At 49.0% G+C, this 14,758-nt stretch overlaps 1 protein-coding gene and 2 long non-coding RNA genes across 4 annotated transcripts in view; 1 reads left to right on the top strand and 2 right to left on the bottom strand.

The window, feature by feature from the left end:
* Positions 1 to 99: 99 nt before the first annotated feature.
* Positions 100 to 3,217, bottom strand: LOC135260261 (uncharacterized). The gene is made up of 3 exons (XR_010331519.1): positions 2,989 to 3,217; positions 2,111 to 2,581; positions 100 to 1,162 (listed from the first exon to the last, which is right to left on the bottom strand). It is a non-coding gene; the product is annotated as an uncharacterized LOC135260261 (long non-coding RNA).
* LOC135260262 (uncharacterized) lies at positions 1,147 to 2,619 on the top strand. Of its 2 annotated transcripts, XR_010331521.1 has the most exons (3): positions 1,147 to 1,265; positions 1,482 to 1,663; positions 2,117 to 2,619. It is a non-coding gene; the product is annotated as an uncharacterized LOC135260262 (long non-coding RNA). The 2 variants fall into 2 exon arrangements; XR_010331520.1 differs by lacking the exon at positions 1,147 to 1,265 and having other exon boundaries at positions 1,305 to 1,663.
* Positions 3,218 to 4,156: 939 nt separating the features above from the next.
* Positions 4,157 to 14,758, bottom strand: part of LOC135260401 (atrial natriuretic peptide receptor 1-like) — a 32,295-nt gene continuing 21,693 nt past the window's right edge. The window contains exons 11-16 of the mRNA XM_064345615.1: positions 11,842 to 11,903; positions 10,960 to 11,527; positions 8,618 to 8,779; positions 8,178 to 8,352; positions 6,867 to 6,965; positions 4,157 to 5,883 (exon numbers count right to left, since the gene is read on the bottom strand). Coding sequence (XP_064201685.1) covers positions 5,690 to 5,883; positions 6,867 to 6,965; positions 8,178 to 8,352; positions 8,618 to 8,779; positions 10,960 to 11,527; positions 11,842 to 11,903 — 1,260 coding nt within the window. The 3' untranslated portion in view covers positions 4,157 to 5,689. The remainder of the gene's footprint in view (positions 5,884 to 6,866; positions 6,966 to 8,177; positions 8,353 to 8,617; positions 8,780 to 10,959; positions 11,528 to 11,841; positions 11,904 to 14,758) is intronic.

Raw genomic sequence — 14,758 nt, forward strand, 5'->3', positions numbered from 1 at the left:
TGGCGTCAAATGTAGCCAATGAATGAAGATTATTGTCGTATAATTGAACGCTGTGTGGTTGAACGTCCTATCAGAGAACAGAACCACATTGAGTGACGACATGTGAACCAATAATAACGCCCCCATTGTAAAATTGTTTCAGCAATCATCAGGACACACTTCAAACGTTCGGAATTTTGTTGCTATGGGAAGTTCAATGCAGTGGTTCCACACAGTAGTTACTTTATTAAGTTCTCACAAAAATATATGAAAATTGCAAGCATTAGTATTAAACACTTACCGCTAGTCAGCAAATGCCTTTTTTTTTAAGGGCAGTCACCAGAACGACAATTTGAAAACACACCTTTTATGAAACACTAAGCCTTCAGGTTGGATAGCTCGGAACCGTTTGAAACCTTTTGTTTAGTTTAAAAATTTCATTTAAAAGCAACAAAGTTACACGGAGAAGACCCCAGTAAGAAATTGCGAAATTTTCAGTAAACATGCCGCATGGTGGCGTCATTGAGTCAGAATCGAGACAGGGTAACGCCAAAATGATCTTTAAACCCCGTGAGACCTGCATAACGTTTATTTACACGTTTGCATGAAACGCATGTTTCTATTTACTTGTTGTACATTTTAATAAAATATAATAAGGATGCTGAAATATTTATGGTGATGCAGCTAAAATTATTGACGCTGTTGTTCCTTTCATTTGGCCAATTTTTCATAGATGGTCTGCCACGATATTAAAATATGAATAGAATTATTTTCCTATAGATGTTTAAAAGGGGCAAAATCAACAGACTAAGACCCAAAGTTAATAACTGAGGATACTCGTGATTGCAGGTAGTTAGGGATGTGACAGCATAAGTTAGTGTGATCACTTCGTGAGTCTTGTTAGAGTAGATACACAGAATCAATATAAACACTCGTTGTCTTTTCACCTTTGTGCAGTCAATTGTTCTGTTGACTATCTGACATAAACAGAGCCAGTAAATCTATTTTTTTTCCGGGAGGGGGATGGAGGTTCCTCGGTCTTTGTTTCATTCAGGCTGCAAATCAAATGTTCCTGTCAACAAGTGCTGCAGTCCCAGTCAATCAACGTGAAGGGTGGACAGATTTAGCCTTGTCCTTGGAGACCCTGCGTTCTGCCGCGCAGAGTCTGCGCCGTCTCGCTGCCCTGTGGAATTACCATGCCCACCAGATAGCAACTGATTTACATCTGAAACACCTGTCTACTTGACGCTCCGTCCAAAGAATGACTTTGATTACCGAATAGGTTGGTAAGTGAGAGTGCACCCATGGACATGCTGTTACACACACTGCAGCCCTCCGGGACTTAAAATGAGCCACCTTAGCGACGTTACTGATATTGCTTTTAAACGAAACGCGCGCGCGCGCACGCACTCGTGTGTGTGTGAACAAGCATGAAATATATAATGAAATCTGTTACATATCCATCATTTTTACATAGGCCAAACATCGAGTTTTATCAACAGATCATCTATGGGTCGTGTTGAGAAAGCGGGGGGATGAAATGGAAGATGAGGTGTTGCGTAAGCTGGTGGGATCGATGTCAAGCAGAGTGAAGGCGGTAATCAAGGGTAAAGGCGGACACACCAAGTACTACCCATTTCTGACCTTCAACAAATAGGCTACCTACACAAGTTTTTAGACTTGGGTAATAAAAAAGTAATTTTTAATGAATGAGAAGTATAAACGGAACATCGTAATTTTATTAGCCCTTGAAAAATAATGAAAACAATTCTTGGGAGTGTCCTCAGACTTTTGGCATATATTTATATATAAACATATTTTCAAAAGGTTGACTACAACTTGTGTGGTGAATATCTGATTTTGATGCCGTTTTACAGAAAGGCAGTGCATGAAATTCAATCTCAGACATTTTTTCAGTTCAGCTGAGAGGGCGAGAGCCGATGAAATGCTGACAGAATGATAGAATTCCGGAGCTGTCACTGAATCCTTCAGAAGTCGCAACTCTGCGCTCTGAAACTCCGGTTTAACGAGTCATAAGAGAGAAAAAAGAAAGAGCGAGCGAGAGGGAGGGCGAGAAAGAGAGAGAAAGATTTTTTTCCCCTTTAGAATGATGTTTTTTTTCCCTTGTCACCTGCAGCTGTACAGCTGGAGCTCGGCAGCTGAGCCATCCTCTCTCCTCATGGGTGCTCTCCTGTGAATAATTGAAGACGACTGGTGAAATGTGCGCGCCCGGAACGTCACAGGGAAGAGCTATTTCAGAGGAGCCGTAGCCGGCACGTCCCGCCCCTTAACCCCGATGGGGAGGAGGCCAAATGCGCCCCACCGCTGTGTACCCCCGGGCGCAGTGGCATAAATGACGGTGCGGAGGTCGGGTCCTCAGAACAGCCGACATTTTCCAAGTTCGCTCCCCATCAATTAAAAAATGCTTAAATGCAAATTGAAGGCTACGTCAAGGCAACAGGTGCTGAGGAGGCACCCACTAATTACCAGCAGCTGAATTAGCTCCAGAACTTCTCGGGGCTTGGACAAGGATTGAGAGGCGCACCTGCAGCAACGACACCTGACCACATAGAACCAGTTTGTGGATAGAAGATGACAATACCTGAATCAAAAAATATATATATTTTAAAGTGATAATCACGCATGTTTCTAATTCATTTGTTTCAGAGCAAAAAATGTTCATGCTTGGTTTAAAAAAATACTTTGTCTCAGGGAATTGCAGGTATATAGCAGGATTTTACAGGCATCTATAGAATTGTAAAGATCAAACAAAACATTACGTGTAGGTTAGGAGGGCAGAATTTAAAGTCTGGTTGCAGAACATTCTCATATGGTGATAGAACTAAACAAACAATGAAATGTATACATTGAATGTAGGAAATTACATACTGTAATTGTAACTTACCACTATATATATATATTACAAACATTCACCCAATTAGAGACCTGAATGTGTCAATTTCATGTCTTACACCTCGTCCCCAAATAAATAAACAAAAGATAACTCACCCCTACACCATTTATACCCATCAATATCCCAAGCTGCCTTGACAGCACATACAGCTTTAAACCTGACACAGTGAGTTACGGGTTGCCCGCAGCAGGAGTGTGCTCGGGTTAGTTTGATTGGCTGATTGGTTGATTGATTGAATGATTGGCTGATTTGTTGATTGGCTGATTGGTTGATTGATTGATTGGCTGATTTGTTGATTGGCTGATGTTGAAATTGCTCTACAAAATAAGTATTGTACCTTACTGAAACTGTGTTTAGCAGTTGTCTATGACCATGAAATGCACTTTTTGTACGTCGCTTTGGATAAAATAAATGTAATGTAATTGGTTGATTGGCTGATTGGTTGATTGATTGATTGTCTGATTGGCTGATTGTTTATGCGAGTCTCGTTCACATGCCCTCGATGTGCTGTGCCCGTGGGAGTCGGCAGTCCTGAGACGGGCAGCGACGGGCGATGAAGCTAATCAGGAATTAATTAAACTGGCTTCGTTCTGCGTACCACACTGGCAGACATGGGGCGGCTGTGTAGTATAACGGGTGAGGAGCCGGTCTTGTAGACCTGAAGGTTTGATTCCCAGGTTTGGCACCGTTGTTGTATACTTGAGCAAGGTCCCTACCCTACCCTGCAGTGCTTCAGTATATATCCGGCTATATAAATGGATGCAACGTAAAAAGCTGTGGATAAGTGTGTCTACTAAATGCCTGTAATGTAGCATGTTTTGTGTCCAGTCACACATCAGTAGCCTGAACTGAGGGATTCAGACCCACAACCTGAAGGTTACTTAAGGCTGGGTCCCCATCCCAACCCCAGCCACCTTACCCTACCCCTGCTTGGTTTTTTTTTTTCTGCTTCATTCTTCTATTTACTTTTCATATATCTTTAAAAAAAAATTTTTTTTAAACCCAGCTGTGCCTCTCTCTCTCTTGTCCTTTCACTGGGGAAAATAGGATGCGGGAACAGCTCTGATACATTGCAGTCCGTGCGTCACCCAGCAGCATCACCCACTGGCTGTCAGACTCTTGACAGAGAACATCGTGGAAGGGGAGGGGGGGGCGGGGAAGTTGAGAGGGAAATGAAATGAAAGGAAAGGAAAAGAATAGGACGGGGAGAGGAGAGGAGAGGAGAGACGGATGAAGTGAAATCAACTCAGGATGGGGCACCGGGCAATTTGCATCGATTTTATTGGACGTAAAATTGGCTGACTGCTAGAAAAGGTACACTAAACCAGCTCCAAGAAAGAATCCTGCTCCCCCATCCTGCCATAGAATACACCTGTGCCTCATACTGAGAGTCAAGGGAGCATATTTAGGCCAAAACTCACCATCGTATGTGCAAAAACAAACAACACAAGTTCAAATACCAGACACAGCTGTCAAAATTGTACTACTTACAAAGACCAAACACAACTGAACAGAAGAAGACACAACCTGGGGGATGTGTACAGATAATACAAATTTGGACATAAATGACATCCTTTTTCCCCCCTCAATGCTTACAGTGACCACACAACAGCACTAGTCACAGCAACAAGTGAAAAGTAAATAAAAACAAAACGACCGTACGATTCACTGAGCATGTGAGTCACAAGTCTAATCTAATTTAATCATTTGCCGTTTGTGAATTTCAGCCCGTAGAGTCTCGCACTCGTGACAAAGGAGATATGCTTTTCATTACCTTCTCAGATGGACTGAATTCCCCAGTCACGGAACACAGCGTTAAGAACATTCTGGAGAATATTGCTGAACACCAGTCTAGAGAGATACAGCCTCTCTGTTTTGCATAACCTGCAGCCTGTTGGCTCCAAGTTATTATCCAGTGGCCCATGGGAAGGATATCTTTCGGGGAAGAGGATGTCATGAAAGGGGGGGTGTGGGTGGGGGGGGTCACTGACACGACGACTGAAATCCCCCCCAGCAAAAATATACTTTTGTCCATTTGTGGCATTTACAATGGTTATCCACCGGGTGGCACTGTCCACAGTGAGACACAAGTCCGAAGAGCTGTCCGTTTGTATGAGGTGGTACCCTGTTTCATTTTGGCTTGACAGTTGAGGAGCGGTCAACAGGCTTTGATGAGCATTGATTGGGATAAGCTTTTATTAGAACAGGCAGGAAATGAGTGTGTACTGCAGAAAAATATCAGCAGATTAATGTGCAATGGCAAAAGTGCTATATTGTGATGAATGCTGGAGTGGCAACAGTATTTATGTAAATTCTTGTAAAAAGAATAAAATCGCTAAAATGAAAGGCTTTGAAATGCAGCACGAACTAATGATTTTTTTTCAGTACAAATATCATTCCACAATCTGAGGCTGAACTACTCACAAAATCCATCCTGAAGGCGAAAAAAAAAATTAAAAAAATGAATTGACACAAACTAGCGATTGCCACATCGCCGTCCTCCAGATGGTTCAGTTTCTGGAAATTCTCAGGGCAAGATTGGCCACTCGGCAAGAAACAATGTCGTCACAGCACGGTCGACGGAAACATCCGGTCAGGAAAACAGGAGCGACTGATGGGGGCCATCCAAACGGGAACTACTGGGGTGGGGGGGCGTGAGTGGGTGGGGGGGGAGTGGCACTCTACAGACAGCCTCCGTTTGTCTGAGACACCGCTGACTACATAGAGCGTGATTACTGGGGGGCGTGTCGTATCATTTTTTTTTTCCAGGCGTGCGGCTTGTCCTCACTTCGTCCTTTACTCCACCCCCTGCTTCTCTCCGGCGTTGTCACCGTTGCCCCCCTGCGCAGTCGCTGTGCTCTCTCCGAGCAACCAGTAGGTCCTGAGCCGCCCCTTCCCCTTCATCTCCACCTCCCCGCGAAGCTCCAGCTGGAAGCAGTTAAACTCCTCCAGCACCGAGCGCGTGGCTTCAGACACGTGGATTCTCAGCGCTAATAGGGCAGTGGAGAGGAGGACAGCATTAACACACAACCACAACCACACATTACATTCAAGCACACGACACATGCACATTACAACGAAGAACAACAACATTCACCATTACAACAACAACAACAACAACAACAACATTCACCATTACAACAACAACAACAACATTCACCATTACAACAACAACAACAACATTCACCATTATAACAACAACAAGAACAACAACATTCACCATTACAACAACAACAACAACAACAACAACATTCACCATTATAACAACAACAACAACAACAACATTCACCATTATAACAACAACAAGAACAACAACATTCACCATTACAACAACAACAACAACAACATTCACCATTATAACAACAACAACAACAACATTCACCATTACAACAACAACAACAACATTCACCATTATCAACAACAACAACAACAAAATTCACCATTCTAACAACAACCAAACAACAAACATTCACCATTATCAACAACACACAACAACAACACACAACAACAACACACACATTCACCATTACAACAACAACAACAACACATTCACCATTATAACAACACACAACAAAACAACAACAAAAACACCATCTAACAACAACAACAACAACAACATTCACCATTATACACACAACAACAACATACAACACATTACATACAACAACAACAACAACAACATCACCATTATAACAACAACAACAACACACCAACACACAACACACACAACACATTCACCATTACAACAACAACAACACACACACACACTTCACATTCAACACACACACACACAACAACAACAACAACATACGTGTGTGTGTGTGTGTGTGCATGCGTGTGTGTGTGTGTGTTTGTGTGTGTTCATGCGTGTGCATGTGTGTGCATGCACATGCATGTGCGTGTGAGTGTGTGTGTGTGTGTGTGTGTGTGTGCCATGTGCATGAGAAGTACTGTGGGGTGTGAAAAATGTCACCTTCGCCGTTGGACTCCATGCGGGAGGCGGTGTTGACAGTGTCTCCAAACAGACAGAACCGCGGCATCTTCAGCCCCACTACACCTGCACAGACTGGGCCTGAGGACACACACACACACACGCACGCACACACACACACACGCACACACACACGCACACACGCACACACACACATACACATGCACACACACACACACACACACACACACACAGAAGCACACACATACAGAATTTCAGTATGTTAAGCGCAATTGCATATACACGCTAATTCAGACATGCACAAGCGCCCACTCACACGCCAAACACGCACAAACACGGATAGCGGAGTCCCGTCTGTGAGGAGGCTCATTAACATCCGCTCAGCTCTGCAGACAGCATGTCATGGCAGCGATTACTGTAGTGCTAACGAGCAGTGTACTGGAAAAGAGTGCCAGATGTCTCTGTGTCATTTTCAACGAGTCACCAGTGTGTGAGAGCATCACTGAGGAGTACTGTGTGACACCAGAACTCTCCCCTCAATACACCCCGCCCCCTAGCCTAACCCAGCCCCGCCCCCAGACCAAAACAATAGCCCTGCCCCCTGGCCAAACTAAACGCCACCTCCCTGGCCTAACCCAGCCCCGCCTCCTGGCCAAACCATACACCACCTCCCTAGCCTAACCCAGCCCTGCCCCCTAGCCTGACCCAGCCCCGCCTCCCTGGCCTAACCCAGCCCCGCCCCCTGGCCTAACCCAGCCCTGCCCCCTAACCTAACCCAGCCCAACCCACTAGCACAACCAATGCCGCCCGGCCGAACCCAGCCCTACCTCCTTGCCTTACCAAGCGCTGCCCCCAAGTATAACCAGCCACGCCCCCTGGCCTAAGTAAGCCCGCCCCCTAACCTAACCCAGCCCCGCCCCTTGCCTAATGAAGCCCCCCCCAGGCCTAACCCAACCCCACCCCTGGCCTAACCAAGCGCCCTCCTGCCTAAACCAGTCTGGCCCCCTGGCCTAACCCAGCCCCACTCCCAACCTAACCCAGCCCTGCCCCCAAGTATAACCAGCCACGGCCCCTGGCCTAAGTAAGCCACGCCCCTAACCTAACCAGCCCCACCCCCTTGCCTATGAAGCCCACCCCCAGGCCTAACCCAACCCCACCCCCCTGCCTAACCAAGCACCACCTCCCTGGCCTAAACCATCTGGCCCCCTAACCTAACCAGCCCCGCCCCCTTGCCTAATGAAGCCCCACCCCCAGGCCTAACGCAGCCCCACCCCCTGACCTTCCCCAGCTCCTCCACACCGCCGCCCCGGCCCTCCTGCCCCGCCCCCTCACCGCTGTGGATGCCGCTCCTCAGTCGGAGCTGCTGCTCGGGCCGGTGGCGGATCCTGAAGGAGCGCACGGCCTTGAGCAGCGCCAGCGACATGCGGGCGATCTCCCGCCCGTGCTGCTTCCCGTTCCGCACCGGCAGCCCCGACACCACCATGTAGGCGTCGCCGATCGTCTCCACCTGGGGGCGCCACAGAGGAGCAGGAGGGAGAGGAGGAGCTCACGACCCAGACCAGATACATTTCTACCAACGGGACGATCATTCATTAACCATGGAAATGAAACTCCCTGGTAACTCTGGTTACACGTGTTGTACGACAGGTTTTTAGCCGCTTGTATCATTGCAGTAGCACAGCTCATAAAACTACTCTTGATTATAAGCTCAGAGTAACAGCCATCCAGTAATCCAGCCCTGTTAGAGCTTCCACAGCAAGGGACCCTGTCACCTTGTAGACGTCAAAGTTGTCAATGATGGCGTCAAAGCAGGTGTACAGGTCATTCAGCAGAGTCACCACCTGATGGAGAGAGAGAGAGAGAGCGAGAGAGAAAGAGAGAGGGAAAGGGACAGAGAGAGAGAAGGAGAGAGAGGGAAAGGGGCAGAGTAAGCTCTCAGAACATAGCAAACACTCCATTATTTAAACAAGGCCGTGAAGTGTTCAGACAGAATCTTTTTTGAAGGGGGTGGGGGGTGGGTGGGTCCCACTTGGAGTGGGGTGAGATGGGGATAGAGTCAGGAACATTATCAGGGACAGGCATTCACTGCTCCTCCAAGATGCTGACAGACAGCTGAAATGGTGCGGAGCAGGCCTCGTGAGTCTCACACTTGCGACCGCCCCGGCTGGGGTGGGCATTGAACATACAAAACAGAGACGGATTGAATTCAAGTGCCTCCAAATGCCCTCCAGGACCCCGGCGGTCAAGGGAGGGTCCAACTACATGGAGCCCCAAAATGCTGACCTCCAGAGCCTTGAAGTAACGACGAGCCAAGCTAGCCACAGTCCCCAACTTCACCCTCCAGCCCCACTTGAGTCACAAGCCAAGGCTGAAACCCAAGACACCCCAGAACTGTCACCTCCAAACCCCTCCAAGGTAAACAGGATACACAGGAACACATAAACTGGAGTTTATGGTTAAATAAAGATCTGTGAGGGTGAAAAATTAGAGGGTGGAAATCCAAAACATGCTCTTGGTGAGAAGGGTATTGCCGGTGACAAGCCACCAACGCGACCACGAGCAGAAAAAGTGCCACTAAACTCTCACCCGACACTTGTCATAAAGGTGGCAGATCGCTGTTTGGTAGGGTACAGCATGTGCCGTCCCTAGAGATGGAAGATTGTGAAGATTTCACAAAAAAACAATTGTACCTCACTTAGGCAAGTCCGAACACGTTATGGCTGACTAAACTGGTCATAAGGAAAAGCAGCGAAAGGATGGTGTAATATTCTAAATCAGGGGTGTCCAAACGTATCCAAAAACAGCCAGTGCGGGTGCAGGCTTTTGTTTTAGCCCAGCACTAAGAAACCTGATTCTCCTTATCAAAGTCTTGATACATCACGTTTAGTTACAATACGTGTTGGATAAGATGTTCCAAATCTATAGCCAAAACTGGCCAGATATCAGACATTATAATAGTATCACTCCAAAGCAAATAAATTCTAAATTTATGTGTTTAAAACATGTGAGGGGAATCCATCCACAAAAGAGTTTTACAGAGGCTGTGAACATTTTGGACAGCAAATTGTTTCTTTCTTAGATGACGTGTCTAGTACAGATCACACGGTGATGAAAAGCAACTCACTGGGGCAGGATCTGGCAGGGGTCATTTAAAGTCAGCCTGGGGTGTGTTGATGCTGTGGTGCAAAGGGACTCAGTGGGGCAGGATCTGGCATGGGTCATTTAAAGTCAGCCTGGGGTGTGTTGATGCTGTGGTGCAAAGGGACTCAGTGGGGCAAGATCTGACAGGGGTCATTTAAAGTCAGGCTGGGGTGTGTTGATGATGTGGTGCAAAGGGACTCACTGGGGCAGGATCTGGCAGGGGGCATTTAAAGTCAGCCTGGGGTGTGTTGATGCTGTGGTGCAAAGGGACTCACTGGGGCAGGATCTGGCAGGGGTATTTTAAAGTCAGGCTGGGGTGTGTTGATGCTGTGGTGCAAAGGGACTCACTGGGGCAGGATCTGGCAGGGGTATTTTAAAGTCAGGCTGGGGTGTGTTGATGCTGTGGTGCAAAGGGACTCACTGGGGCAGGATTGGCAGATTCTAGGTCAGGCTAAAGGCTCCATCTAAGTCAGTTGTGTGATGCTTCCTCACAGGGACTTGGGGCAGGTCTGCCCCAGGGTTTTGGCAAGTCAGCCTGGGGCGGTTATCCGGATGTTGGAGGGACTCTGGGGCGGGAGAAAAAGAGCTCAGACTTTGCGTTATTAGGTACAGTGGGGGCAGGTCTCAACATGCCCTCCGGTTGTTGGCGTATTGCTACCCAAATAATTGTTATCCAGATGTTGGGTGCTGAGAGAGAAAAAAGAGAGAAAAAACCCTTTATATGGGCATTGTTCAAACCTGTCAATGCTTCGGTACTTCAAATAAAAATAGATAGAAAACCAGGACATGCAAAGAGAAAATAAATATCCAAGAAAAACTAACCACAGGCAGAAAAGAGAGAATAGATAAAGAGAGAGAGAGAGAGAGAGATTTGATGCCCCTATACTAAAACACTAATGAAGATAACTACTAACGCAGGACAGGGTGGGGTGGGTGGCGAGGTGGGGCAGGGCGAGGCAGAGTGAGGCAGTACGAGACAGGCAGTGCGGGCGAGGCCGGGCGTGGAAGGGCGGAAGGCGGTAGGCGGGGCTGATGGCGGGCGGAGGCAGGGCGAGGTGGCGGGGCAGGGCTGAAGCGGGCGGGTGGGCTGAAGGTGGGCGGGAAGGCGGGCGAGGTGCGGGGCGGTGAAGGCGGGGCGGGCGGGCTGAGCGGCGGGCGGGCTGAAGCGGCGGGCAGGACGGGATGCGGGGAGGTGAGGGGGGGCGGGGCTGAAGGCGAGGCGGGCGAGGTGAGGGTGGCGGGCAGGGCTGAAGGCGGGGCTGAAGGTGGGGCGGGGTGGGCTGAAGGCGGGGCGGGGCGGGCTGAAGGCGGGGTTGGGCGGGGCTGAAGGTGGGGCGGAGCGAGGTGGGGCTGAAGGCGGGGTTGGGCGGGGCACTGACCCGTTCTGCTTGTGCAGCAGGATCTTGACGTGGCTGAAGTCGGGCCTCTCGGCCAGGTCCTCGGCCCAGCAGCGCTGCATCAGCTGACCCAGCTCCTCGCTGTGGCTCTGAGGGCTGACGGCCGGCCGCAGGTAGGGCCACTCCCAGGCACGCGGTCTAGATCTTGAGGGCCAGCGAGGGACGAGGGGACAAGAGGGCCACGATGAGGACGAGGAGGACACAGAGGGAGGGGCCACAGAGGAGGGGCACAGAGAGAGGACACAGAGGAGGGGCACTAGGGAGGGCAGCAGAGGACACAGGAGGGGCCAGAGGAGGGCAGTGGACAAGGAGGGGACACAGAGGAGGCCACAGACAGAGGGACACAGAGAGGGGCCACAGAGGAGGCCCAGATAGAGGCACGGGAGGCCAAAGGGAGGACACAGAGGAGGCCACAAGGAGGGCCACAGAGAGGATCGAGAGGGGCACAGAGAGGACACAGAGGGATGGGGCACAGGAGGGCCACAGGAGGGGACACAGCAGAGGGGACACAGAGGAGGGCCTAGATGAGGGGACACAGAGGGAGGGGCCACAGAGGGAGGGGACACAGAGAGAGGGGACACAGAGGGAGGGGCCACAGAGGGAGGGGACACAGAGGGAGGGGGCCACAGAGGGAGGGAGCCACAGAGGGAGGAGGCCACAGACGGAGGGGACACAGAGGGAGGGGCCACAGAGATAGGCACACCTTAGCCCCAACACAACACACACTCACACACACATATACACCTTTAGGACCACACAGCTATTCCCTGGCCACACACGCTTTGTTTGGCTTTCTTTTTTAAAGTACTTTGGGGGCCAGCAAACCCCGAGGGTTGGCTCTGTGTTCACCTGAAGCCTTTTCCCCTCAGGGATAAAGCATCAAGCTGAGCAAGGTGAGCATCACTCACTGCTGGTGAGAATTCGAAAGCACTAATGCCAGGCAGACAAGTGCAGCACAGATTCAGGCAGAAAGGAAATGCTATTAAACTGCACTTTCAGCCTCCTTATATCTTTTCTCGATTGTCCTCGCAAACTAAATTATCAGTCTAAATATAAATGATATTTTCTGTCTGCCTCCACACACTTCCTTGCTTCGCTCTCCCCGTCTGTCCGTAATTCAAAGTGACAATCCTTTATTTTCATTCATTGAAGGAAATGCTTTTGTGCGAAACCACCCCCCCCCCCCCACACACACACACACACACACACACACACCCCACCCCAGTAAGGCAGCTCTGCTTAACATCTTCTATTCTCTCTTTCATTCCTACCACACACACCAACACATACACACACACACATACACCAACACATACACACACATTACACACAAACACACGCACACACGCACACACATACACACACACACCAACACACACACACAAACACCACCACAAACACACACACGCACACACGCACACACACAAAGAAGATCGCAAATACGTGATCTGGGAGTTGTCGCACATGGTTCGTTTTCAGTGGACTCAGACCGATGACTCGGCGTGTTTTGAGCGCGTGCGAGCGCGCCACAGAGGCCCCCGCCCAAACGAACCGAACTCAGACCGCCCGAGTTCTTCTCCAGGTCCCCCGAATCTGCGCAGTGTGACCACACAGTGGCCCCCGGTCCACTTTGCGTCCTACTCTACGCTTTCATTACATTACATTACATTACATTACAGGCATTTAGCAGACGCTCTTATCCAGAGCGACTTACACAACTTTTACACAGCATTCTTACATTGTATCCATTTATACAGCTGGATATATACTGAAGCAATTTCGGTTAAGTACCTTGCTCAAGGGTACAACGGCAGTGTCCTTACCCGGGAATCGAACCTGCGACCTTTTGGTTACAAACCCAGTTCCTTACCCACTGTGCTACACTCCGTCCCTACCTCCCCGTTCATACCTCGACACTGGCCGTACACTGATTCCACGCAATTTTAAGTGACTTTTGAGCGTACCCGGCTAAAAAAGAAACAACGGTGGTGGTGTTGGCGGGGATTGTGTGGTCAGGAGAAACCTGCGCTCGTCTTGCATCTTCTTCCTCAAAATGTAGCGCAACCAAGCGATAAACGCATCTGCAGAGGCCTTTCGCAGAAAATTAACCATAATCAGGGGTTGACACAAGTGGCACCACAAGTACGCATCAACAGCAAAAAGATGTAAATGCACAGCAATTCAATGTCATAATGGTGCGAATGCCTGCCTATATTTAGGTACGCATTCCATGAGGGCATATGATTGGCTTGCATGTAAATCTTTTTGACGTAAATGCGTGCACCGCCGCGCCACTCACGTCACCTCCGGCCCACACGGCAAACTTTCCGGTATCTAAAAATCAGGAGTTAAGACAAAAATTTATGGAGTTTATTTTCAAACGTTGTACTCCAGCTTGTGTTCAGGCAGGGTGCGAGTATCTAACGGTGAAGTTTCGCGACCGACGGTGCAGTGTGCGGACTGCCTGTGCTCCCCGAGTCCGCACGGGTTCCACCGGGTACTCCGGTTTCCTCCCACAGTCCAAAGACACGAAGCTCAGGCTAATCGGAGACTCTAAATTGCCTGTTGTCATGTTGAATGTAAACAGTATGAAAGAGTCAGAGTAATATTTTACGATGTATGGAAGTCATATTTTGGAAACCCAAAAGAGCACATTTTCATCTCTTGGAGAGACTTAAGAGATACATTTCCTGAAAAGAGTTATTCGATAGTCTGTCGGATGGTCAGGAATGTACGCTCAAACTGAGTGGATTCCAACTTACAGGGAGTTTCCTCAGACCAAAATTTGCCAAGGCAATGTCACAGCAGTGAGGCCTGAGGAGCTGTTGTGTGAACGAGTGGTCTGAGATCTCATCAACGCTCAAGAGGACCGAAAAGAGAGCTCTTTCAAGGCCACTCACAAAAATAAAAGCAAAGAGTTCAGCTGGTTCACTTCAAAAAAAGCTGAGTTTGGTTCATTTTCAAAGAACTATGCGTGAACACACTTTAGAATGCTCTTAACTGAACATTCTAATGCTGACGTCACAATCACCACTGGTAACTGAAAGCAGCGGAACGCTGACTTGGAATTTAAAAAACAAAAACGTTCTAGAAAACCGACTCTTCAGAGGGTTAAGCACAGGTCTTTTGCACAGGGTCCTGTCGAGCCATTTGTCTACGCACAGCGGGGTTGATCCTGGAGCTGAAGGGCTCACACGTGCTCACGCCGCACGCATTTCCAGCGGCGGCGCGCCGTGCTGTCGCGGCACGAGCTGTACGGCGCGTTCCTCTTCTGTTCGCTTCTCTTCTTCCGCCGAGCTCCTCGACATTTCGGTGGCATCACTCTCCGTTCGGTGAGCCTTCTCCCCCTTCATCCCCCCTTCCTCTCCTCCCCCC

Source organism: Anguilla rostrata, chromosome 8 (genome assembly GCF_018555375.3).
Source record: "Anguilla rostrata isolate EN2019 chromosome 8, ASM1855537v3, whole genome shotgun sequence".
Taxonomy (NCBI): Eukaryota; Metazoa; Chordata; class Actinopteri; order Anguilliformes; family Anguillidae; genus Anguilla; species Anguilla rostrata.